The sequence below is a fragment of the Ustilaginoidea virens genome, chromosome 2 (assembly GCF_000687475.1).
Source record: "Ustilaginoidea virens chromosome 2, complete sequence".
NCBI classification, from domain to species: domain Eukaryota; kingdom Fungi; phylum Ascomycota; class Sordariomycetes; order Hypocreales; family Clavicipitaceae; genus Ustilaginoidea; species Ustilaginoidea virens.
In genome coordinates, this window is record NC_057317.1 from 1,100,123 (window position 1) to 1,126,566 (window position 26,444).

At 49.4% G+C, this 26,444-nt stretch overlaps 5 protein-coding genes across 5 annotated transcripts; 1 reads left to right on the forward strand and 4 right to left on the reverse strand.

The window, feature by feature from the left end:
- Positions 1-11,479: 11,479 nt before the first annotated feature.
- Positions 11,480-13,621, forward strand: UV8b_02060 (uncharacterized protein; the record flags this gene model as incomplete). The annotated part of the gene is made up of 1 exon (XM_043139558.1): positions 11,480-13,621. One exon carries the CDS (start codon positions 11,480-11,482, stop codon positions 13,619-13,621), a length of 2,142 nt encoding a protein of 713 aa, XP_042995492.1.
- Positions 13,622-13,835: 214 nt separating this feature from the next.
- UV8b_02061 (uncharacterized protein) lies at positions 13,836-14,263 on the reverse strand (the record flags this gene model as incomplete). Its single annotated transcript, XM_043139559.1, has 2 exons — positions 13,836-13,966; positions 14,164-14,263. 2 exons carry the CDS (start codon positions 14,261-14,263, stop codon positions 13,836-13,838), a joined length of 231 nt encoding a protein of 76 aa, XP_042995493.1.
- Positions 14,264-15,176: 913 nt separating this feature from the next.
- UV8b_02062 (uncharacterized protein) lies at positions 15,177-18,386 on the reverse strand (the record flags this gene model as incomplete). The annotated part of the gene is made up of 4 exons (XM_043139560.1): positions 15,177-16,057; positions 16,112-16,640; positions 17,000-17,056; positions 17,370-18,386. The coding sequence occupies 4 exons, from the start codon at positions 18,384-18,386 to the stop codon at positions 15,177-15,179; spliced, it is 2,484 nt and encodes an 827-aa protein (XP_042995494.1).
- A 1,854-nt stretch (positions 18,387-20,240) lies between these two features.
- Positions 20,241-21,736, reverse strand: UV8b_02063 (uncharacterized protein; the record flags this gene model as incomplete). The annotated part of the gene is made up of 2 exons (XM_043139561.1): positions 20,241-21,047; positions 21,173-21,736. The coding sequence occupies 2 exons, from the start codon at positions 21,734-21,736 to the stop codon at positions 20,241-20,243; spliced, it is 1,371 nt and encodes a 456-aa protein (XP_042995495.1).
- Positions 21,737-22,856: 1,120 nt separating this feature from the next.
- UV8b_02064 (uncharacterized protein) lies at positions 22,857-24,779 on the reverse strand (the record flags this gene model as incomplete). Its single annotated transcript, XM_043139562.1, has 1 exon — positions 22,857-24,779. One exon carries the CDS (start codon positions 24,777-24,779, stop codon positions 22,857-22,859), a length of 1,923 nt encoding a protein of 640 aa, XP_042995496.1.
- Between the last annotated feature and the right edge of the window lie 1,665 nt (positions 24,780-26,444).

Consider the following 26,444-nt stretch of genomic DNA (forward strand, 5'->3'; position numbering starts at 1 on the left):
CACAGCGCCCCACAAAGCCGATTACAGTGGGCCACAGCGCCGGTCACGGCACCGGCACAGCGCCCCACAGCCGGCCACAGCGGCCGGTCACAGCGGGCCACAGGGCCCACAACAGGCGGCGCATTTCTACGGGATTACCAAATGGGCAAACCTTGCTAATACCAGCACTTTCGGCCTTCTACATACAGTCACCCGCTATACCGGTCATTTACGGCAGACCGATATAGGGCTTCCGGCCCGTACGGCAGGCTGTTATAGGGCATCCGGCACACCGCTATAAGCCACTGGGCTTGGTTGGGTAGGCATTGGGTAGGATATTGGGCACGGTTGGGCAGACCGACTTTTCGTCGGGTTTTTCGCTATTTTTGCGGTTTTTCATTATTTTCAACCACTTTTTCAAGATGGTAGAAATATGCCCAAAATTCCCTCTTTCTAGCTAGAATAGTCACCAACAATTAGAATTAGATTTCCCTGATATCTTTGCTCTGGTCAACCCCGTGTGTGCGTTTTTAATCTTTAACCAGCTTGTTTTATTCTGCAACGCCTTATACGCCACTGTCGGTACTTAGTATACTTTCCAACAGTGTTCTGAGTCACCATTTTGCAACAGGTTATGAGCCCGGTGTCTTAAGGCTTCTAGCTTAAGACTTTTTTACGCTAACTTAGGATTTTAACGCATTTGGCAGCTAACCTTCTAGAAATCTACTAATAAGGGACTGATCATCCCAGATTTAGGAACCCAGCTACCACACCAAGCTGCAATATATCCTTGCAATAGGATTTTCTAAGGTTATTCCTTAACGCAGCTTTCTTCTAGTTTTATCTAGATTTTCAGTCTTAATTTTCTTTGCATTTTTAAGACTTTCCGGCACTTTTTCTCTTCCTATAATGGCCAGTCAGAACGTTCCTACCGATAACCCAAGCTATACGGTAGAGGTAGAAGAATCTGATAATGACCAGGAAATTGCCTAGCTCAGGGAAGACCAATAGGAAATGAGAAAAGAATTCAACTATAAATTTAATCGAATTAATTCTAAAATCGATTTTTTGGCTGATAAGGTGGGCATTTTAGTAGACAGACTAATCAAGCCTGCTACTAGCCTACCATCCTAGGATATGATGGATGTGGATACCTTCTAAACCCCTGTGGGTAAAGGAAATAACCCACTATCACTACCTAAAGCCTAGCAACCCCTACCGGTTCTATCCAGCATTAGCAGCCAAGTTAGCGCTATAGCTATTAAGGAACTAGCTAAAACAGCTAATGGATTCCAGGAATCCCAAAAGCTAAGGGGGGCATTTAACTTCGACTAATGGAAACAGGCCCTTATGATTCAACTTAGGGCACTTAATATCGCTAAATTTATTGAAGAACCTTCTATTGCTAGCAAGTTTAACGATTTAGAGCAAGCACTTTTACTATTACTTATTAAGAATAGTTGTATAGAAGGACTAGCTGCCGCTATTAACTGGTATACTGACCTAGAGTCAGCCTTTACGTTACTCACTAAATAGTATTCTTACTCATTAGATATATAGCGGACCTACCTATACCCTGCCTTCTATCAACTAAATTTTACAGGCTATAAGGGTACCTTGGAATCTTTTAACGCCTCCTTTAATAGCTACCTATCCAGGCTGCAAATTTTAGGCTCCTATATACAACCTTTCAACCAAATCAGCCAGTATTTATATGCTGTAGAAGGGGTCTTTTTTCAGTAGGCAGAACGGCACCGCACAATGATGAGAATCGCCTATACTTAGGGAAATATATTAAATATTAACCTGCAATTTTATATGGTTGATTTACTGGAAGAATAATGCATTAAAGGATCATTAGTAGTAAGGGCTACTACCCACCTCGCAAAGGTCAAGGGTGCCGCTACTAATACTAACAATAGTAGCAAGCCAGCTAGTAACAATACTAGCAAGGGTAGTAAAAATACTACCAACGCCAATAAAAAGAAACAGGGGTCTTCTTCTACCTAATAATAAGGGTCTTCTTTAGCTATATAAGGCAAGCCAGAAAATAAAAAGAAGAAAGAAAAGAAAGATTCAGCTAATAAAGCAGATACCCTATAAAAGACCGACAAAAAGGAAAAGACTATTGATTCCTTCGTACTAGGGAATTATAATACTCTAAGTCTTACACCTAGTGAGACAGCCTATTTTTCCTTCTAGGACCGCGAATGTATGCAATTTCTAGCTACTAGCTATAGTGCACAATCCGGTGGGAAAACGCTAATAGATTCTTTGCTCTACGATACTGGTTCTATGGTGTATATCATTAACGATAAAAAGTATTTTACCTACTTCCAATACTATACCAGAAACAGACCAGTTATCAGTATAGGTGGTGGCCTAATTAAGCCCAGTAGGTGGGGCACAGCGCGTTTTACCGTGCTATAAGCCACCAACCCACCTTAGTGGGGCACCTTAGAGCTGACCAACGCCCTCTTTATACCAGCTTTTGATATTAATATCTTTAGCGGCGTTAAACACTATCTGAATTATGGCAGTATTTAGGGCCAAAGCCTAGTTAATAGCAACAATAAGTGTATTAGGCTTCTTAATTTTAAGAAGTATGGCTTCTTTTTACAATAAAAAGGGGTAGATTCGCCGTTTTTACACTATACTAGCCAACCGGCTTCACATAATATCTCGGTCGAATTACCTGCCCTAGCCAACCTAGAAGAATACGAGGAATATCCCCTGCCAGAGGATTTACCTACCCTATTAGCTGACTCGGACCTTCCACTTCCACTAGCTAATTCGCAAGAAATCCTACTAGCTGACCTACTAATTAATCCTGGTTTTTCGGTGGTACTAATAGAGGCTGCTATTCCTAATACAGCCTAACCACCATAGAGGGCCCTGGTCACCCTCGACCTAGCCCCAGCAGCTAATACTGAGTATCAAAAGCTACTATTACTAGCCGGACTTTAGCATATCCGGCTTAGGCATATCGGAATCTAACTTCTAAAGAAAACCTGTGTATTAACTATAGGGTTACCTGATCTCAGTAAGGTAAAGGATTCTGATTTTAACTGTATCGCCTGTAAAAGGGCAAAGTCAGTTCGGCGTTTTATATTAGGGGCTATACCAGACCCTATGCATTGTTTGGATATCATAAAGGGCGATATCTTCCAAATTAACCCTCTACCATATAACAAACGCCCTATCTGCCTCATCTTAGTTGACCGGAAATCATGCTTCCGTTGGGTATATTTACTACCTAATAAGGAGGGACCTACGGTATTCCCAGTATTATAGGGGTTCTTCCAAAGTCTTTGGAATCGCTATAGCAAATCAGCTATTGAATTCCACTATAATGGTGGCAAGGAAATCAATAATGTCATTATAGCCTAGCTAGCTCTTAAGGATATAGATTTTTTAACCTCTTCCCCTTACATTTATAAGCAAAATAGGTTAGCAGAACGCTTTATATAGGTTATCGTTAACCGACTTAGAGCTACTATACTTTGGTCTCGGTTACCTTCTTACCTTTGGTCTATAGTGATTCTTAGTATTACTACCTTGGTAAATCTAATAGCAGTTTTAAACCGTTCCTTATTACCTTTCGAGGAATTAAAGAAGGACTTTCCGGAAATTACGCACTATTACCTACCCGACCTTACTAGCTTTAGGGCTATTGGTGCGGCTGTAGAAGTGCTAATCCCTCTAGAAAAACGGGTTATCAGCTATAAGCTGGCCCCCCGGACCGAGTCAGGTAGGTTACTAGCTACGCTAGGTAATGGTACCTACCTCGTCTATATCCCATATCGCCGGGTCGTCACTAAGACCTCTTTTATTATTTTTACCTACTAAAATGAAGGTATAGGCCCTATTTCAAGTGGCCTAGAGGGCACCTTTGATTTCCAACCGCCTTCTAATTTAGAGGAGGTAAATATCGACTAAATTGCTTTAGAAGAACCTATTTGGAAGTCGCCTCGGCAAAATATGCCTATTTCTGGCGTAGCCGAAGGCATAGGCCTACCATAGGCCACGGATCCAATACAGCCTACGGGCCTATAAATGGGCCTAATATAGTATACGGATCCACTATAACTAGTGGGCCTACTAATTGGCCTGCTATAGTACTCTGCAATATTTCCTAGTAATTCGCCGTCTTTCGATTCTAAATCGCTTTAGCCTAACTCAGCTTTTCAGCTTAGGCAAGACAGTCCTTTTTTACCGGCTAAGGAATTTGCGCCTTTTTCCCATATAAAAAGGCTGCAAATGCTAGGAAATATAGAAAGCTCTCGTTATTAGGAATCTTAACTACTGAGATTTTCCGAATCCGTCATAAAAGTAGGCATACCCTACACAAGTGAAAATTCTAACTTGCCCTATATAATAAATTTTTAATGGTCTGAATCTCAAAGCCCCACATATATTGATTTTCTGCGACTTTCCGATATAATAGATTCTGCCTTTTCGCCCGGCTTCCTAGTAAAAGCAGTATTTCGCTATAGTAAAATGCTGCCTATACTAGAATATCTGAAATTCGAGAGTCTAGATATCGCCTTAAATGAGAGACTGTGGGAGAAAATATTTCGAGTATTAGAAAAGGTGCCTATTCAGCCATACCAGGTTAGGGCTACTAGGGGTAAAATTAGAGGAAGAATACAGCCACGGATACGAGACGTATAAGGTATCCTAGGTTATGGATACTATAGGTCACTTTTGGACCTATAGGCTGACTAATAGCCTGACCCATAGACTAACGACCAATAGTCTGACCAATAGTCTAACCCACAGACTGACTAATGGGGTGCTTTCCTACCCACCTAGCCGAAAAACGACCAGATTTTCGGATACCTAGGCAGCCCCCCAGAGGCTTCCACATAGGATTTCCCCCCTTCCTATGCTTTTTACCAGCAAATATACGATATTTGCTGTGCAGCAAAGATTAAGGCTGCAAAACAAGCCCCAGAAGGTGTGCCTAATAGCTGGAAGGAAGTCTTATATAGCCCACAAAAAGATAGCTAGGTTAAAGCCTTATTTTCGGAATTCGAGCAATTAATCGATTTAAATGTCTTCCAATTTATTCCTAAGATTAGTATTCCTACTAGTAGGAAAATATTGCGTAACCGGCCTATTTTTCGCGTTAAGAAAGATGCGAATAATAACCCGGTTAAATATAAGGCACGATTAGTTATTAAAGGCTTTATATAGGTATCTGGGCAAGACTTTACGGAGACCTATGCCTCTACTTCGATCCCACCAACATAGAGGATTATCCTTACTCTTGCTGCTGCAAATAATTAGGAAATAGAGCAGATCGACTTTATTGGTGCCTTTCTAAATAGTGAACTACTAGAGACGATTTATATGGAAATTCTAGCTAGTTTTTTAGAATTTACAGAAAGCCTACTTTTACCTAATCTAGCCTTATGGTCTGACCTATAGCGTCAACGACTTCTAGCCTTGCTTACTAAGGTTGGATATGACCCCTCTGCATTATAGGTTATACTATTAAAGAAAGCCTTATATGGGCTAAAACAAGGCCCTCGCGAGTGGCAGTTACGGTTAAAAGACCTTCTAGTGCAAGAGGGTTTTAAGCCGTTACTTTCTAATGCTGCCGTCTTCTATAATAAAGGAACGCATACCTTTATTGTGACCTATATGGATGACTATTTGATTGTCGGTCCGGACCTTAGCTATATTAACCAGCTTAAGGCTAAGTTCTATAAGGTTTATACTATAGAAGACCGAGGACCTGCCTCCTTCTTTTTAGGAGTGCAGATTATTAAGGATAGAGAAAAGGGCCTGTTATAGCTGCACCAATCGCAATTTATTGCGGAAGTCCTTAAGAAATTCAACCTTAAGGATGCACGACCGTATCTAATCCCACTATAGCCCGGTATACTTACTGAGTCTGAGGCTGGTAATATACCGCTGGATGCTAGTAATCAATATTTATTCCAGCAGCTAGTAGGAATAGCGATATGGTTGATGATGATGTTAAGACCTGACCTTGCCTTTCCAACGCAATACCTGTCACGATATATGCAACAGGCTTCCACTACACAGCTTAATGCTGCTAAGGGCGCTTTTCGCTACTTAGCTGGTACGGCAAATATAGCCATTTGTTACCGTCACCAAGCCGCTAAAGCTACCGTAGTATTAGCTGCATTTTCTAACAGCGATTTTGCTGGGTGCCGGCTGACTTTAAAGTCTACTGGTGGTTATCTTACTACTTTGAATGGTGGGCCTATTAGCTAGAGGTTAAAACGGTCTTCGATTGTGGTTTTATTAACGCTTGAAGCCGAGTCTGATGCAATACTTAAGGCGCTTCGCGAAGTGGAATGGATATCTAATTTGTTTAAAGAAATCCAGGTCGATATTTAACGCCCGATACTACTATACTGCGATAACTAAGGGTCTATTTCTAATGCAAATGACCCAAATCAGCATGCCCGCACTAAGCATACCTTACTTAAATTCCGGTATATACGTAAGAAGGCCTAAGCCGGCCTGGTAAAAATATCTTATTTACCCACGACAGATATGCCTGCGGATGGACTCACCAAACCACTTCTAAGCCCGAAATTCCCCATATTTCGGCAGCTATTAGGGCTGCAATCCCTATAGCATTATTATCTTTTTTTTCTGATTTTTTACAGGGTTTCTTTCTTTTATTCTAACGCTAGGATTAGCCATGTTGCTAATCAGAGGGGGTGTTGAAATCAGCGCCTTTTTAGCTGTATTTTGGTACTGGTCTCGCTACTATACGACGTTTCTGCGTTGAGATATCGCGGTGGCTATACTAGGCGCTATGGTGGGGCACAGCGCCCCACAACGCCGATTACAGTGGGCCACAGCGCCGGTCACGGCACCGGTACAGCGACCCACATCCGGCCACAGCGGCCGGTCACAGTGGGCCACAGGGCCCACAACAGGCGGCGCATTTCTACGGGATTACCAAATGGGCAAATCAGCACTTTCGGCCTTCTACATACAGTCACCCGCTACACCGCGCCTTTACGGCACACCGGTATAGGGCTTTCGGCCCGTACGGCACACCGATATAGGGCTTCCGGCCCGTACGGCAGGCTGTTATAGGGCATCCGGCACACCGCTACAAGCCACTGGGCTTGGTTGGGTAGGCATTGGGTAGGATATTGGGCACAGACTGGGCACGGTTGGGCAGACCGACTTTTCGTCGGGTTTTTTCGCTATTTTTGCGGTTTTTCATTATTTTCAACCACTTTTTCAAGATGGTAGAAATATGCCCAAAATTCCCTCTTTCTAGCTAGAATAGTCACCAACAATTAGAATCAGATTTCCCTGACATCTTTGCTCTGGTCAACCCCGTGTGTGCGTTTTTAATCTTTAACCAGCTTGTTTTATTCTGCAACGCCTTGTACGCCACTGTCGGTACTTAGTATACTTTCCAACAGTATTCTGAGTCACCATTTTGCAACAGCTATGTTGCTAATCAGAGGGGGTGTTGAAATCAGCGCCTTTTTAGCTGTATTTTGGTACTGGTCTTGCTACCGTACGATGTCTCTACGTTGAGATATCGCGGTGGCTATACCAGGCGCTATGGTGGGGCATAGCGCCCCACAAAGCCGATTACAGTGGGCCACAGCGCCGGTCACGGCACCGGCACAGCGCCCCACAGCCGGCCATAGCGGCCGGTCACAGCGGGCCACAGGGCCCACAACAGGCGGCGCATTTCTACGGGATTACCAAATGGGCAAACCTTGCTAATACCAGCACTTTCGGCCTTCTACATACAGTCACCCGCTACACCGGTCATTTACGGCAGACCGATATAGGGCTTCCGGCCCGTACGGCAGGCTGTTATAGGGCATCCGGCACACCGCTATAAGCCACTGGGCTTGGTTGGGTAGGCATTGGGTAGGATATTGGGCACGGTTGGGCAGACCGACTTTTCGTCGGGTTTTTCGCTATTTTTGCGGTTTTTCATTATTTTCAACCACTTTTTCAAGATGGTAGAAATATGCCCAAAATTCCCTCTTTCTAGCTAGAATAGTCACCAACAATTAGAATCAGATTTCCCTAACATCTTTGCTCTGGTCAACCCCGTGTGTGCGTTTTTAATCTTTAACCAGCTTGTTTTATTCTGCAACGCCTTGTACGCCACTGTCGGTACTTAGTATACTTTCCAACAGTGTTCTGAGTCACCATTTTGCAACAGTAAACCACTTCATATTATTAAAAATATATATTAAAGCGCTACTATTGAGTATAATACGAGACTTTAAAAGGCCTAAATTATCTAGGTAAGTTCTTATAGAAAGAATAGATATCATAAATACCTTATCTTCCTTTTCTTTCTCTATTAATCTATCTTTTTCCTTATTGTTATTATTATTACTTTTGCCTTTGCCCTTACCCTTATATTTATCTTAAAAGGCTTTAAATGCATTTTATACCTCTTTAGATTCCTTTTTTATCTTTTTATATATAGCTTCTTAGCTTTTCTTACTGATCTTATCTTTTAAGTGGTTTAAAGCTATCGATAGAGTCAATATCTAATAATTCTTATAATAAGGCCCCTTTACTATATAGGGCTTGCTATAGTATTTATAGGTCTTTTTTTCTGCCGAAAATAAAGCTAAAGTATCGCTAGAAGCGGCTTATAACAAAGGTTTAGTATTATTAGTTATAAATGCTATATAACTACTATTAACCTTCCCTTTTTCTTCTAGCTCCTATTTCTGCCGAATATATTTAATAGTTATTAGAAAATCGAGATATTTATTCTATTCTTATACTTTTACTATTCGATTAAAGATTTTTTCTTTAAAGGTAGGATACTTTTAATAAAGAGCTTCCGCTAGCTATTTAGTAGGTATATTCCCATTAATAAGGATCGAGTCTATTCGCACTAATCGCTTATATAATATAGAGATTTCGTTAAACTATTCCTCTATATTATATCTTGCGAGGTTATATCGTATAGCCTGCTTGAATTTTTCTTCGAGGTATTCCTAGATAATAAGCTAAACCGGTTGTATATATTCTATTAGGCGTTAAATTTTTCCTCGAATATTCTAATCGCCTGCTACTAATATCTTATAGCTAGGGCTTAGCGTTAATTTAAACTATACTGTATATACTCGAAGATTTCGACTAAATATTATATAACGGTCGTTCTAAATATTATATTAAATATTAGCTTGTTTCATCTATTCTGCTGTACTAATACCACTAGGGTATTATATCGGCTTAAAGTGGTGGTTTTCTTTAATATTCTTAACTTACTGCGGCTGGATTATTCTTATTCTCACCATTAGTGCTGCCGATGATGCCCTAGCTGCCGATATAGCTCTAGTATTTGCAGAAGGGGCACGATCTATAGCTTCTATTAATGAATCTACTGTTACTGCAGATATTGGTGTTGATGCTAATGCCTATATAGAATAGATAGGTTTATCTAATTCTTATACTAGTAGAAGGGGTATATTTAGCATTTCCGAGCCCTTAGGATTAACGAATATCCAAATATTATTATCTAAAGCACGCTTTTAAATATAATCATACTAGATATCCCAGTTATATCGGGATATTAGCTTGACTGCTAGTTTAGAGCTATTATTAGTAATAATACCTATTTTCGCTGATAACGATGTTTAGGGTACGAATTAATCTAACGAAAATAGCAGTTAAGATGTCTGTTAGTTAATTTTAAAGGAAATATCGCTACTTTCCTCCTAAATAGCCTCCTTTTTGATTGACGAGGCCATACGAGTATATTAGCAATAAGGCTTTTGACGGATTTAATAGGGAACCTAGAGCTTACTTAAATAGGATCTGGAAAATAGTAGCTTTTACAGCAAAATAAAAATAATAGTTGATCTTAAGGCTGGGCTATAAGGTAAGGGATAGAAATGAGGTTTTTTATTATGATATTTACGCAATTGCTACTATATTAGAATGCATAGGGAAAATGCGATAATGCTTGATTGAAGGAACCAAGTCTTCTCTAAGAGACTTATGTTCCTAGCTATTTATAGTGGGATAGGGGGTACCCCTAAGGGCTTACTGATCTAGGGAGAACTCGGCATATCCGACCTCGGATATGACCGATATCCACATTACAGACAAGCCAATTTCCCTCCAACAGTTAGTGCAAAAGCTTGGACCAGAATCTATATTTAGTGTTGACATACCCTCATAGTAACACCGGACGGTAGCACCGTGCTGTCATGTGTCTTGCTGTGCACCGCATGCCCCCTGAGACCGTGGATCCTTCCCCGTACGAGTTGACAAGTTGGGCGTCTAGCGTCTGGGTCCAGGGGCGGCAAAACACGAATGCCGCAACATCACAAACAGCATGTCCTGATTGGTTCCCCAAGCTGCACGTGAGCGGGTCGGCTATTGAGCCTCCCCCCCCACCTGCTCATACACATCAGCTGCTTCAAAGTCAGTCCGGTAAGACTTTGATATGTATGATTTGGCACGTGGCATGTGGCATGTGGCATGTAGCATGTAGCATGTAACAAGCTTGTGGCATGCTCAAGTGGCAATAAAGTAATGACTCAAAGCTGGTTTCCAACCGATGCAAACAGTCTTCGCTGCCACACAAGTTTCTCTTAACAATTAACGCGACTTGACTCGGACCCAGTGCTCGACGGGATTGGCGCTTTATCACCTGCTTTGCTTTTCCTCTTTATTGTGGGACTGGAGAGACTCTGATTGGGTGGGCGAATAGGAAACTTCAACGTTTCTCCTGCAAGAAGCGGAAAGTTCCCAATACAAGTCGGCCCGGGCTGAAGTATCCGAAAGAGAATACGTAATCACCTTTTGAGACGACTTGTACGGAGTACGCCGGCTACGGACTCGGGGTACTTGACCCACCCCAGAGTCGGTAGATTTGATTCCCCCACAATCTGCCAAAGTCACCACGTCAGGTACGGGACTCGGGATGGGCTTAGATAATCGCACGAGTACGGATTGATGACCTCCTGTTATGGTTGCATTTGGCTGCTCATCTTAAGTAACCTTTTGTCTGTGTGAATTAGGTACCTAGGTACCTGGTAGGCTCCAGGAACTCCCGGAACTCCAGGCTGTCCTCTTTTTCCCGCCTTCTACTCCTTTCTGTTCCTCACACATCGACGTCGACAGCAGAATGTTTGGTCGCAACCTCTTCTGCATCCTGCCTCGGTATCAGCCTCATTGGTTGGAAGCCAATCCATAACCCATGATGGTCCATAATGCTCCCATCACCATTGATTGCTACTACATGTTCCGCTTATCCGTCGGCCTACTCCACAGCTCCGTCCGACCCGTCGTCCCGTGCGTCGTCAAACAAGCGAAGCGGCACGCCGTCGTCCCCGCCCCGATGGTGAGCTGTTGCATTGTCAACTTTCTTTCTAGTCTGCGTGACTGCTGGATCGAAAATAGCGTTTTGCTGTCGTCGCAATACAAGAGGTCGACCGCTATTTACTGTCGATCCCGCCATCATCTCTCCGTCTCGTAAGGCTGCTGCTGTCCTGACGCCATGTCTCGGGACCATGGCCATGTAGAGACTGGCCGGGCAGCAGAGCAGCTGCCTTGGCTTGGCCATGAGACAGATGGGGACACGGACCTGGTGGAAGACGACCTCTCGTGCTCGTCGTCGTCGTCGTCGTCCATAGCCGTAGGCAGTCCAAGTACACCACCTTCCTGGAAACAGCAACATGCCCAAACCTGGCAATCGCGCAGCTTGTACCGATTCGGCCTCTACGCGCTCTTGCTTCTCCTCACCGTGTTCTCGCTGGCCGGTCATGTGTTGAGCTTTCCTCCCAGAACGACTCAAGAGCTGGGGCAGGAAGACGCACCTCTGTCTGACCAGAGTAAAGGCCATCATCTAGATTCCGGTGCGCAAATCACCTCGGAGCCGGTTGTGCAGCTTCACGACACAATCCCTCCTGCTCCCCGTTTGAGACGAGGCTCTGAATACGTCTTGACACCGTCGTGGAACTACGCGTCGGGTCCCGTGGTTCGAGTGTACAACTGGACCATTGCGCACGCCGAGTTGAACCCCGATGGCGTCTACCGACCCATGATGCTCATCAACAACCAGTTCCCCGGCCCCCTGGTGGAATGCAACGACGGCGATACCATCACTGTTCATGTGCAAAACAAGGCTGCAAACGCCACCTCGATTCACTTCCACGGTTTGTTTCAAAACGGCACCAACCACATGGACGGCGCTGTCGGGGTGACGCAATGTCCCATTGCCCCCAACTCAACCTTTACGTACACCTTTCGTGTCCTTGGTCAATCGGGTACCTACTGGTATCATGCCCATCACAGTGCCCAAGCGTCAGATGGATTGTTTGGGCCTGTCGTCATTCATTCCAAGGACGAGCGCACACTGCAAGAGCTGGAATATGCAACTGACAGAATCATCATGGTCCAGGACCATTATCACAACACCACGGCAGAACTATTGACCGACTATCTCCAACCCGACAAGGAAAACAATGAGCCGGTCCCGGATAATCCACTCATCAACGGTCGCGGAATGCAAAGGTGCCGAGACTTCAGAGGCTGGCGGTGCGACAGCAGTAGCAACACCAGCCGGTCTGTTATCGACCTTGCCGCTGGCCAACGCCATCGCATGCGCTTCATCAACGTCGGCGCCTTTGCCGAGTTTCAGATTCAAATTGACGAACATCCCTTTTACATCACAGAAGTCGATGGGACCGACGTCCACCCGGAGCCCTTTCATCGCCTCAACATATTACCAGCGCAGCGCTACAGCATCATCGTGGAAGCAAACGCCACCACGCAAGATGCCTATTGGCTCCGAGCCAGAATGGTTTCGCGGTGCTTTACAACACGAAATAAACGACTCCAGAGCGAAATCAGAGCCATCGTGCGATACGCCTCGCCCGAGTCCAAGGCATCGACTCGGGAGCCCAAGAGCAAAGATTGGCCCGACGTCGCCGAGGTTGTCTGCAGGGACCTCAACACCTCGGCCTTGCACCCTGTCCAGCACGCAGCCCCTCCACCGGCAGACGACTTTGTCATTCTTCGAGCCAACTTTCAGATCGGGGCCTGGGCCTTATCTCGAGGCTTCTTCAACGACTCGTCGTGGCGTCCAAACGTGACTCACCCGTCCCTGCATCGATTTCTCGACGCTGGGGCGAGACTCGCCTCCCCTGACGCTCCTGTGGCTGTCAACGACAGGGTGTTTGAAAGGAGCCGCGAGTTGGTGTTGCAGACCAAGGGCATTCGCACGCTCGACATCTCCATCAACAACTTTGACGACGGCGCTCACCCGTTCCATCTACACGGCCACAAGTTCTTCGTCATGGCGCAAGGCCGAAGCGGATATCCCCCTACGGCCGCGAACCTTGACCAGCACATGAAAGAACACGGCGGCTGGCCTGACAACCCTCTGCGCAGGGACACCGTCACGGTCGAGCCTTATGCCTGGGCAATAGTGCGCGTTGTCCTGGACAATCCTGGGCTGTGGGCCCTGCACTGCCATAACCGGTGGCACTCCGAGTCGGGCATGGCGATGCAGGTGCTCGCCCGGAGCGAGGTGGTCAGTACGTGGAGGGTTGACCCGCAGCACAGAGCCATGTGCGGCTTCAGGGGAGTCGCATCCGGCACGCGGCCGGACGACGACACATGGTCTGGCAGCTTTTAGCCATCTCCGCTGCGTTATCTTTCAAGCCACAAAGGGTTGTCGGCAGGCAGGCAGGCAGGCAGGCAGGCAGGCAGGCTGCTTACAGTGGCCGCGCAGAGGGCACATTTGCCCCTCATCAGGAACCTATCTTCAAAAGGATGATGCCAAATCTAACCGGGGGAAAGGCCGGAACCGATACCCAACAATAAAAGAGGGGACGGCGGATCTTGCTCCCCTATCGAAGGATCGAAGGATCGAAGGATCGTCCGCCATAGCCTGCCTCTCGGGGCAGGCCCTCGGCGCTTTTGCAAGGTCTATCTATATCCGCGTCGTTACACTGGACCAGGCGCACAACGAAATCCGTGGCTGCCCTAGCAGTCAAGGACATTGCAGCAAAATCACCACCCTGCTATCCCCCATGCTTCCAGGACCCCCGGGCGGGGCCACTATCGAGTGAGCTAGGTGGAAGCCCCCAGCCTCGTTCGTTGCAGGCCTCCAGCACGAACATTTCGATATGGACCTTCCAAAAGGGCCTTATGGCGTGCCCCCCGCAGGTGACGTACGGTCGACGACCCTAGCGGCCTTGCGTAGGGGACGAAGCTCCGCAGTCGGATGTTGGAAGGAAGAGGCCGAGCATTCACGCAGGCCACACGTGTTACACATGGCGAAAGCGAACGCGGCTTGCAAGGGGCGCCTAACCCAAGGGCCAGCTTAGCTTCATCGGTCAGCAAAGCTGTGTGTGTGTGTGTGTGCGTGTGTGTGTGTGTGTGCGTGTGTGTGGCTGTGTGGCCTGTGTAAAATGCTATATGTACGGCCTCGTTCTTCCAGCGGTCCATCTTCATTCTTGAGTTTTTCCTGGCCTGCCTGTTGGGATGCGTCCAAAACTGCTGATTCACTCTGGTTGATTGACGATACCGTACCCTATAGTACACATGCTCTGTCTACTGTCTAGTGTCTAGTGTCCAAAGACGTAAAACAGCTGATGATGTAGCATTGGCCGTCCATCTTCTATATACCGCCATATGAACCCATATTGTGCCGCTGCCACGAAGCGTCCTCAAATTAAAACGCCCGTCTATTTCCCCCATCCGTGCGCGTATGCTACAAAATCACAATCAAAAAAAAACCGTAGATGAAGAAAATTTTCCTGCTGCCACAGTCTCGATATATGCGGCCACGTGAGTCGTGGCAATTTGTGATGGGGACGATAATACCAGTTTGGTAGTCTGGCGTTTTTGCCGGGGTACTAGACAGAGATTGAGAGGCTGCTAACAAGGACGAGCCGAAACGCCAAGGCCCCTGTCTGGGTAATGGATGAAGCAAGTCCGAAATCCGCTTGAAAATTTCAACGATATGAGATGGTTTGTGAAGGCCGTTTTGCAACCTAAGCCCAAGCTTTGAAAAAGAGAAAAAGAACAATTAAAAAAAATACGTCAGAAAAGGGGCATGTCCAATGACATGAGCGGTTGAGCCAGTTGCGGTCCTTTTTTTTTGCGGCAATGCGTGGTAATGCGTGGTAATGCGACGAAATAGGCAGAGCGTGGCCAACGTGTCCCATTCAAACGACGAAAATCAGTCACCCTGTACGCTTAAAGACGTTGACGGCGGGGTTGACGAAAGCTCGGGCGGCGATGTCGCTGAATCGACGAACTACATTCGTCGTGCCGCCGGTAACTTGGGCCTCGTCCAAGATGAATCTGGACGCGACCGCAAGCCTATTCTTCGGGTCGCTCTCGTCCAGGTGCTGGGGAGTGCTTCCGTAACTCGGACCGTAGCGGGGGGCGAGCTCTCGCACCACGGCGATGGAGTAGAGAACATCACGGTTTTCTCGTCCGTCCAAGAGGTGCCTCATCCGGGTCAAGGATTCCTCTCTGGCCTTGACAGTCGCGGGAGAGTCAGGATTATCTCGTCTCCGAATAAACTCAGCCAAACTATACCAAAAATCGAATCGACGGCTGCGCTGAACGTCCGGATCCGACAATGGCGGGGCCAAGGGATTCGTCAGCAGATAGTCGCCGCAGAGCAACGTTTCAACGACGCGTAGACGATTACGTGCCTCCACGGCATCCCCCTCGGGAGGCATCGCCAGAGCCGTGGGCGGGTTCGTTCGATCGGGTGTTTGATATGCGGTACAAGCGAGCTCCCAAACAATTCTCGTTTCCAACGCACCGGAGTAAGCCATTTGAGAATGATCATTTGCTTTGACAGCCTCTAGGATTTTCAAAAAGGTGGCCATGTGCTCAATGAGATTGGCATCCCTGGGAAACGCCATTTTCCCATTCTCGACAAAATAATACCAGCTGGACTCCAGGAACGCACTCAAGCCACCGGCATACATCTCATGGTAAACCTTTGTAACTTCATTCAGAGTATCCTCTGTGTGACTGATTTGCTGAGGTGGGGGAGGAGGAGGCGGCCCGAGAAGATCGATAATGTCGTTGATTCTCATTTTCTTGGCTAGCGAGGAAGTCAGCAACACACGTCTTGCACATGGCGGCCAGAAAAACCAACAGAAATGAATTGACTCGCTGTCGGCTGCAAGATGGCTACTGGCGGCTGTCGAATGGGGTTTACAGTCAAACTGCTTGGGCGCAGGAAGATGTCGGCTGGCGGGGTCAAGGGGTCTCGAGAACTCAAAGCCGGGCTCCTTCTTGACAGTGGGCGAAAATTCAAAGCCGGCTTCTTTCTTGATAGTAGGCGAGGCGTTGGGCACGACCGGTGAGTTGAGGATGGATGACGGAGTAGTGCGTGCCGTAGCAGACGAAGGTGCGGTCAACGAGGTAGAAGTGGTTGAATACGAGCTTGGAAGCATGGACGGCTGGCTACCGTACGAATTGGGAGGCGGCTGCCCAATGCCGGCGGTCGGATGTGTCGGGGGGAAAGATGCAGAAGACGATGCGGTCGCTTGGCTGATCTGGGCCGGTTGAAGGTGAGATTTCGACTGAGCTCCACCTGATTGTTGCCTAAAGATGGGATCGTAGCCCAAACACTCTCGCTTTGATTTCTTGCAATTGTTGCAGGTGGGGTGGGTCTCATCGCACTGATTATCAGGCACGTTTCGCGGCTGCGTTAGCAAACGCGCAACGACGGAGGACAGCTGTGGCAGCAAGAAAGTTGAGATGTGAAGCAGAGCAGAATATGTGGGCTTGGAGGTTTTGGGCCCCACCCGAGCCAGACGGAGGCGGATCGGATCAATCATTGGTGCTTTTCTTCACGATGCGCGTGCGTTGCCGCCAGACAAAGCAAGCAAAACACCATAACGTTTGAGAGAGCCCGCAAGAGGTTCGGGAGGTATTCTAGGTAGGGATTTCGTGCCCACCGGTGTGGCTCGAGGACGAAGAACAAAAAAAAAAAAAAAAAAAAGGGACAAACGAGAACTCAAGCAGAGATTCGACCAACCTTTATTCTTCGCTTTCGACACGTCAGGCAACCCGTCTTGGTTCGACGTTTTATTTCCTGTCAATTTGTCAATAGCTAGCACCTCATTTTAGTTAGAGACTCTGATTTGGAGTATTCAAAGACGGCACAGAAAATGGGGGGAACGAAAAGAGGAACTTGGTAAGAAGGAGGGGGAAAACACCAGAAGTAGGCCACTAAAGTACAGGATTGAACTGCTGCTGTCTTGCGAGGTTTTTTCTCCCTAATAAAGTGAAGCGAGGGAAGGGATATACACATGTATAAAAGACAGGGCAAGGAACCACGAAGGGCAAGGAATGTTGAAAGATGAGAGCATAAATGCAAACGCAGGCTCGCACATTGCCAGGCGTACCTTCTTTGGACCTCTGCTACCGAGAATTCGAGGGTCGTGAGGTAACGGATAGCGGGTTAATGAATCAGACGGTAGACCGTAGCTTGAGGGCACCGTCATGGGATGCTGAGGCGCAAAATATGCAGGCCCCGTAGTGGTGGGAGTCAATGTAGGATTCAAGCTCGTCGAATGATGCGGCAGATGGGGGGGGCTAGTGCTTTGCTGTGATATGGCATCGATCGTTCGCATACTCGGGAGAGACAGGGAGCCAGGGCCCGGTGCGGAGCTAGCTTTGTAGCCTTCGTTTGAGGGAGCTACTGCAGCAGCAGCAGCAGCAGCGTAAGGGGCATACTGCTGCGAGGTCGGGACGGTCGTAGGCGGAGAACGGGTAGAGGCGGTGGCTGAAGGTTGAGAGACACTAGAGTGCGTGGATGAAGAGTGGCCAGGAGTGGTAGATGCATAGCCCATGGGCAGTTCGTGATGGGCTGCAAGACTTGGCGTATGGCTAGCCATGCCTGCACCTGTGCCGGAAGTCTGACTCTCGCCGTCATGCTCAAGCTGCGAGGGGGGGGCTGGAGCGGCAGCGGCAGCGGCAGCGGCGCCAGCAGCAGCAGACAGCTCCGATGCCAACGCCGACGTCAGGGACGGTAGCTCGGGTTGACGACTGGCAGTCAGGGCTGCCAGAGGTTCATCAACGGCTGGTTCCGTGGTGGTCGTAACGGTCGGTATGGCGGCAGTTGCCGGTATCGTCGACGCGGCCGATGTCGAAGGGTATGGGGAAAAGGAGGAGGAGGAGGAGGTTTCGGCCGTCGTCGCCGCCGTGTCCATGGCAGAGGCACCAGGAGCACAGGAGCTGGTCGGAGCTGTGCCAGGGCCGGTATCTGGCATGGGGACGTCCGGAGCAGAACCAGGATCTGGTCCACCGGGATTCATAGCGGTACCTGGCTGGGGGTTATTACTCGTTGGCTCGTCCAAGCCAGCACCAACAGCGGCGGTGTCCTGAGCCATGCCCAGGCCGTCGTCTGGAGCCGTAGCCATCGGAGGAGGTTGCTTCTAACGGGCGACTTTTATGGAGCTCGGGGTTCGACATGGGAAACTCAGACGGGGCGGGTTGTGAGCAGCGGCCAGAGGGAGAGTTTCGAGGCCCAGGCACACACACGATTTCGCGGGGATCCGTACCATCCGTGGCATGATCTGCCCAGCAGGCAAAGCAAGCTTTCTTTTCGCGAGCGGGCCGGCGGTGTTGCACAAGGGGGCGTCCGGAAGGAGGAACCCAAGATTTGGGTTGCGAAAGAAGGAAAAACGCCAATGGGTCTTGCTTGCGACGGGGATGGGATGCCGGATCCAGAGCGCGAGACAACGCCCTGACTGACTGGGGGGGGGGGGGGGGGGGGGAATGGAGACGTGCTGGCGAAGCTTTTTTTTTTTCTTTTTCCTTCCTTCCTTTTTTTTCCTTTTTTTTTTTTCCTTTTTTTTCTTTGGGCCGCGCGCGCCTTTCCGGGCCAGTGCGACTCCGGGCAAGCCTGAGTCCCCCCACACGGCCCAGTGGGTTTCCCCCTTCTATGGGGAGGGGGGTATGGTGTAACATGTAACACCGATAAGATGAGGGAAACTGTAAAGTTCAGGAACGGATAAACCTAAAGGCTGAAATCGTCGCACAAGATGCAAAGGGCTCTTGGCGTGAGAAGTGAGTGGTCAGATTGGAGTTGCTTTGCCCACAGCGCAGGGGCCCGGGTGCCAAGGAGCGCAAAGTATCAATGTTGTCTTGGGATCGCTGGTACTCTGTACTCCTCCGTAGTAAGTACCTACCTTAGGTTAGGAGGTAGGTAGTAAATAAAAGACGCTGGTTTTACAGAGTTAACTGCACTTGCACTGCACGGTCAACTGCCTCAGGGTAGGGAGGTCTGGTAGTTAGTAATCGAAGGTCAAGAGGCCAGGCAGCAAGGAACCTCGCCAACGACCAAAGCGTCACCGAAGAACCCCTGCGCGCGCACAGGTGGCCAGCTCCCTGGTATACATACATGTCGACTCTCCTCTCTACTCCGTACATGGTTCTTTGCTTTGCTCCAGCTGCGACGTTGGTTCGGGCAAAGTGACTTGCCAGCGACATTTTCCATCCCAGCAAAGTGCATAAACAGTGAATGAACCCCACGCCAAAAGCGTAGCAAAATACCATACCCCGTATAAAATCTGTTCATTTTTTTTTCTTTCTTTTTTACGTACCAACAACTTACAGCTTCTAGTTTTCAAAAGTTGAAACCATCTGTTTGTACCGAGTTATCCACGACGGAGCAAGAGACGTGAAACATTATATGTGTTTTTAAATAAAAAAAAAAGGTCCATACCAGATTCGAACTGGTGTCTTTGGAAGATTCCGATTGTCAGGTCAAAATCCAACGTCCTAACCCCTAGACTAATGGGCCACGTTCATGGGGTCTGGTTTTGGCGCTTTCAATTGATATTATATCAAGGCTAGCTATTCACTGCGGCAGCAACCTTGTTCATCTATGTACTTCCCTCGATCTCGTCGCGGATTCGTGTTCGAGGCCACCGGCTGGTCTTTTAAAACATTGCTGGACTTGTCGTACTCGACTCAATGTGTGCTTCTCGGCCAACAACCCGGCTACTCCAGACTAATAACACCAGGCGTTTGCGGGACTTGATAGATACCTACCTAAGTAGGTTTGGTAGGTTTGGTAGGTAGAAAACGAAATAGAAAAATATTGCAAACTTGGAGAAAAAAAAAAAAAAGAAGCAAGCAAGCAAGCAATATGTGCATGGCCTAATCCGTAGAGCAGAAGCCCGGCGCCCAAGTTGCATCTCCTCCCCGCGCCATAGTGCAAGCTCGATGCTATCCTGGAATGCAACACCTAGGAGCAACCCCAGCAACCATCAGCTCGCCAGCGAGCACTTGCGGAAGGCTGACCTCGCGGCTCCCGCCCAGTTGATCCCAGACAGTCTTGTGCTAGGAACGCTCTCGGAACCGACGACGAACCAGGGGCTCGCGCGACATTCGCGGGTATCCGTGTCGTACGTCCACGCCAAGCACCAGCCTTTGCACTTGCGCTGGCAGTCCTCCGCTTTACTCAGGCCCTTCCAGACCCTGACTTCCTCGCCGCCAGGGCCGACGTGATCGCCCCATCTGGGCCGCGTCTCGGCGTAGGACTGCACGGGACTCTTGCCAAACAGCTCCCACAAATCGCCCCATCGCAAGGGCTTGTTCATCTTGCCCAGAACCCTGCCGGCGCGGACCATGTCGCCGGGCTTCCTCAGCCCGTGGAAAGATACGATCGGGGAGCACGCGCGGTCCGGGCGGATCCGCGTCCCGTCGGGGCCCTCCCCGTTGAAATAGTGACTGTACCGCTCGTCAATGTACACGCCAATCTTCTGCAAAGTGGTCGCCACCAGTCGATCGCCCCATGTCTCGTCCATTGACCGGGCGTAAGCTTCCGCGACGATGTCGGGGCGACGGAAGAGCATCTTGACTGCCTGGCCGGAGATGATGACGGCAGAGCCTCCGTGGGCAAACCTCGCTTTATAGTCGCCGACGGCATTGCCCACATACTGCGGTTTGGAGGGATCCAAGTGGCTCAGCAGCAGCTCCAACGACTCCTTGACCACAAAGGTATCGTCGTCCAGGATGACGTACCATTTCTTATGTGGCATGCGCTTGTAGGACATTTCCATCCCCATGATGAACTTGAAAGCTGGCAGTTAGTCCATGACGGCAACTCTCTCGAAACCGATTTCCGCCAAACGGGGCATCGGATTTTCTGCAAGGAAGACAGAAAAATAATACATATATGTACAACGCAAAAACTCACCTTGAGAGCATCCAACTCCCAGCCAAAGGTTTTGCCCAACTTTTCCGCCTTGTCGGTATCCCCTGCCTCTACGGCGCCTTGCAGGCTTCTGTACTTTTGAAGACGTGGATGCTGAGAATATCTCCTCCCCACTTCCGATTCCATGACCAACCTCACTGCGTCATGCACTTGCCACCCGCGCTGCGGTCCAGACGACCCATTGCCGTTCGTCCAGTCCCCGACGACTAGGAAATCTCTTCCCTCATCGCCCAACACTCCCCCCTTGACGCCCAAAGCTGCCAACTGCTCTCCAACGCGGTCCCTCGTCCCGTAGCCCGTCTTGATCAGACACCCGACCTCGCTCGGTAGATGAACGGGATAGCTACCCGGTTTGCGGAGCCATGCATCGCGATCACCGTGGGCCAATGCGCTTCTGAGTCGTGACACATTGAACGAGACGGCCAAGACGATGGGGGAATCAGGCGGTTGAGCCATGTACCATACTGTCGAGATGATGAGGATGAGGATGCCAACCTGTGACCAGCGCCTGCGCGAGGAGAGGCGTCGCCTCCCAAAGGGAGGCATTCTGACGGAGAGTGTTTGCCCGTGGCTTGACCCCCCTTTGGAGCTGTAGAGATTGTCTAGTGTTGACGAGGGCTCTTGTCACGTTTGTCTTCTTCGCCCATCGCCACCCCCTCTTTGAGACTGAAGGATCGAGATGTTTGGTGCCTGAATGTGAGCGAAACCGTAGTGGTGGTTCATAACGGATGGGGCGTGTTGACTCGTTGATTTTGAGGGGAAAAGGGGGAGGGGGGGGAATTGGCAAAGAGATAGAGAAGCATGGACACGGCATGGACATGGACGTGCAACCAAATCAACTGCCTCCCTACCTAGGCAGCAAGACGACAACAGACGGGCGTGTTTGAGTCCGAGCAAGTGAACCCTGTAGGTTCTTCGTGGTCAGTCAACATTCTCATTCACTACCTACCTAAAAGTCATCGGACGAGCAGAACGGACCGACAAAGTGGATATGGGCAGTGATGGGCCGTGCCTGCCCCTGGAACAAGGCGGGGCTTAAAAGGTGGGGCTCAAAAGGTGGGACCTCCAACTGAGGCCTCAGACGTCAAAGGACAAGGACAGAGTCAGGGGGCGGCAAGGGCTGAAGCAGCACGATCTGGTGGCGCGCTAGGCGTAGCCTACAGGTACCCGAGCAGGTATCAACTTTAGCACCACCAGGTGCCTGGCCGGTCTCCAAATGCTCCCAGCCATGTCCCCAGGAATAACATCGAACCCCAGCCCATGTCTTTCTAGAGTTCCAAATTCCATCCGCATCAGATCCCGTGCCTGAAAATGAGACGACTATTCCGAAGCCTCAAATCTCCTCTAGACCTTTCCCATCCCTCAATGCAACAGCCGGGACTTAAGCATCCAGCTACCCTAACGACCAAGTCTCTGTAGCATCAATGATGTGTTGAGGCGAAACAGCCCTTGATGCAAAGCATACAACCGTCAACGCCTTCTCGGTGCCATGACAAGAAAAAAACAAAAGAAAGAAAAAGGCAGGGAATATTCTTTAAGAGATAAAAAAAAAAAAAAAGGTATCCAATGGCCCAAAATTGCGTGACACACAACGTGCCCCTTGCCATGCAAAGAACAAGTCACCGGCTCGAGAAAAAAAAAGAAAAAAAACAGGTTGTCCTGTTCGTCATTTCTCAAACTCGTAAAACAGCAGGTAAACTTCCCTCTGCATGTCCAGCACCTCGCTTGTCTTGGCCTCGCGCACTTTTTCATCGCTTATGCGCCACCATTTGTCGGCCCCAGGCTTCCGCTTCTTGGCCGTCCTAGCCAAGTCGTTTGACGATGGCTTCATCGAGCCTTGCTCGTTCTTGGACGAAACCAGCTTGAGCAGGTTTGACTTGGTGGAGGCTGCAGCTGACCGGAGACTGCTCGTTTCCGCATCCGCATCCGCATCCGCATCCTTCCCGTTCAACTGCGAGCTCGCATCCGAGCTCGGTTCAGCTGGCACGCTGCGAGGCGGAGCTGCCGTCGAGGGCAGAGACGGCGTGGATGAGGTTGGGAATGGGGACGGAGAGACCAGGTCTACTGTGGAGGTGGCGGGACTGAGCGTCGGGCGGGCGGCTACCTCGGGCGTGGAGATGGGAGTCGGCGTCTTGCTGTAGACGTCTGACTGCTGAAATGTGTTGGAGTTGTGGTACGGGGAAGGCTGGTTTTGCCGTCTGAAGGCCTCGTAATGACCGCTATTGTGCCCACCGCGGTGAGTCACCGTGCCGAGGAGCTTGTACCGGTGCTGATCCATCAACCCCCCCAGGGGCAGTTCCTCAGGGAACGCCACCTTGGCCGAGTTCTTCTGCGTCATCTGACCGACGCCGTAGATGGATCGAGATAGGTGGATGGCCAGGATCTTGGGGAAAATGGAGATGCGCGTCGTCTTGGCTATCTTGCGCTTCGGCGCGTGACGGATATCTCCCAGATCCACCCCGACCGGCGGCTGTTCGGGGTTCGTATCTATGGCTCTCTGCAGCTTCGCGACGCTGTCCTTGGCTTGCGCGACGAAGCTCTCGGAAGTGGAGCGCTCCATTTCGTGTTCCAGTTTGGCCTTGACATGCAGCAGCCGACACATCTCGCACTTGAAGTCATCAATGAACTCGGTCTTGAACACGCCGTCGAAGCACGAGTTCAGGCAGGTCGACGGAACTTGCGGGACGGCCAAGGTCAAGGTGCAGAAGGTTTCCTCTCGCGGCTTCGTCTTGTAATGGCAAGTCTGGCACTCGAGATGCGATTCATACCTCCCCTCCATAGGAAAGCCTTCCTCCAGCTCCTCAGGTGAAACGAGCTTGATGCGAGACTTTGGAGCCGACACGTCTGGGGAGCCGGGGGAAGATGCTCCCGACTGATTTCGACTCTCTTCATCGGCAACATCCGTGGGCCCGATGTGCGGGCTGTCATGCGCGCCCTGGCCGTGGCCGTGGCCCGGGCGGCAAGTCCTCAGGCTGCCGTCGAGAGCATCTGCCGAGAGGCCTGTAGACGCTGCCGTGTGCAACATGCCGCCTTTCCGTGCCTGAAACCTGGCGCGCTGGCCGGCATGGTATTCATCCTTGAGGCGCTCGGCGACGATCTGCAGGAATTCCTGCGCGTCCTGTTGCTGCCGACTGATGCGCTGCTTGAAAGCAAGTTCCAATACTCGGACAAAGGGAAACGGGGAGACTGATTTCTTGTAGAGCGGTCGTTCGTTGAGCGCGTCGAGCATCTCCTTGAGGCCCTGAGTCACCAAGCCATCCTGCAGACCTTGCAGCTTCCACTGCTCGAGCTTGGCCGTCTTTTCGGGCTGCACGAGGTTGGCGTAGACGGTCGGATCCTCAATGTGCCGCCGGTGGGTTTCGCGGATGAGGTACACGCGCAGATAGCCGAGTCCGGCGAGAGCTTGAAGGACCGAGTTGATGAAGCAATCGTTGGCCTGGTTCCGCAAGCCCACCACTGTCTTCTTCTTGGAGGAGCTGCTGGCGTCGTGGTCGATGGCAAACGTGGGTCCGAAGACGTAGATGAGCGCAACGGCGGCGAGAGAAGCTCCGGCGGCATACGACACGATTGACGACGACTTGTCGGGCATGGTTTGGCGGGGGGGGGGGGGGGGGGGGGGGAGACAGAGCGGGAAGAGGAGTTGGCTTTTTTTCTCTATTTCTTTTTTTTTTTTTTAGCCCGTCCCTTTGTCGAGAAAAGAAGAAAGACGAGAGAGATGAGGAAATAATATTCAGAGCTCGGGTATATTGTATATGCACCGGGGAGCTGTTTGCAAGAGTTGAAAAAGGGCTGCGCCAGGGGTCGAGGGCGATGCTGAAGAGGAGAGCGGGATATCAGGTAGCGCAGGCGTTGGTTGACGATGCATCAGAGCCAGGCATGGCGCAAGCGCGGGTTGTCTCGCAGTTTGATGACGGGCAGCGCAGACGGGAACGGCAGGGGGAATCGGCATCGACAGGTCGCGGTCGAGGTTGTCCGTCACGTTGCAGGAAAAGAGGGAAATAATCTCTCGCTGGCTGCGCGAAGACTTTTGAACATGGGTTGCCAGCTCCACCAGGAGTCCAGGACGTCACCCGGTACTCCTGGGGTACCTCGGACGCTTGGCGATTACATCACTTCCGCCTCGTAGCTAGCGTGTAGTCTCTGGTGCCGGGAAAGATTGATTGATTGATTGGATTTTTTTTTTCAATTCTTGATCAGTCAGGAAGGAGGAAGCAGGGAGAATGCAGGTTTCCCGATCTGAAAAAGAAAAAGAACCGAAAAGAAGAAAAAAAAAAAACAGAAAGGAACCGAAAGATTGGAATGGATGCTCCCATCTCTACAGTTTTTGGCGCCACACGTTCATGATTGATCCCTTTACTCCGTTCTCCATACTAGGAATATGGAATGTCAGGATTCAGGATCCAAGGATGACCGTGATCCTTGGAAAATAATCGATAAGCATATGGGGCCCCCGGCCAGCTTACACGCTCCTGGTTCAAAAAAAAAAGAGAAGAAAAAAAAAAAAGGGGGGGCAGATTCGCGCTGCCGTTATTGGCTCAGATACACAAGTCTTGTCCAGTAGAAGAATCTCGCACAAGTCTTGTCCAGTAGAATCTGAATCTGAATCTGAATCTAAGCATGCAACGATCGCAGCCAGTGGCAAGGCGGAGTGGGGAGTTGGTTGCCCATCTTCGCTTCTGATTGGACTCGCATCATATGGCTGGAGCCTACGGAGTAGCAAGAAAGGAAGAAGGAGCTTCGCTCTTTCCCGCTTTTCCCAGCCTCTTCAAAATACACAATTCATTGTGACAGTGAGTAACCTCGGCTCAACCAGCAACAGCCGCCACAATTCAATCGCACTTTGTACTGTATCAACTCAGGTGAGACGACATCACCATCCTCAATATGCAGTCATGGCCTTCAAGACACTCCCGATATAAAAACTACGGCCGTAACACACCGTCTGCACCCTTGATTTCTAGTCCTTTATTGTCACCCAATCTCTTCCAGCCCTCGTCTAAAACCAATCTCCGTCTTGTCTTGCCTTCGACACGGCAACAGCCTTCTAGCGCACACCCAGATGATAGCCCGGAACAGACAGCCAGGCAGCAAGCCTTTCCCCATGTATCCTGGTAACAACGCTTGCAAGCACATGTACATGACGAACACTAAGACCCAAGTCACTCGGGGGATTTTCTTGCTTTCCTTTGTCTTTTACAAGAGTCGAGAGCATAAAGAGGCTAGGACCTGGAACTGAGGCGTCCAATAGATAGAA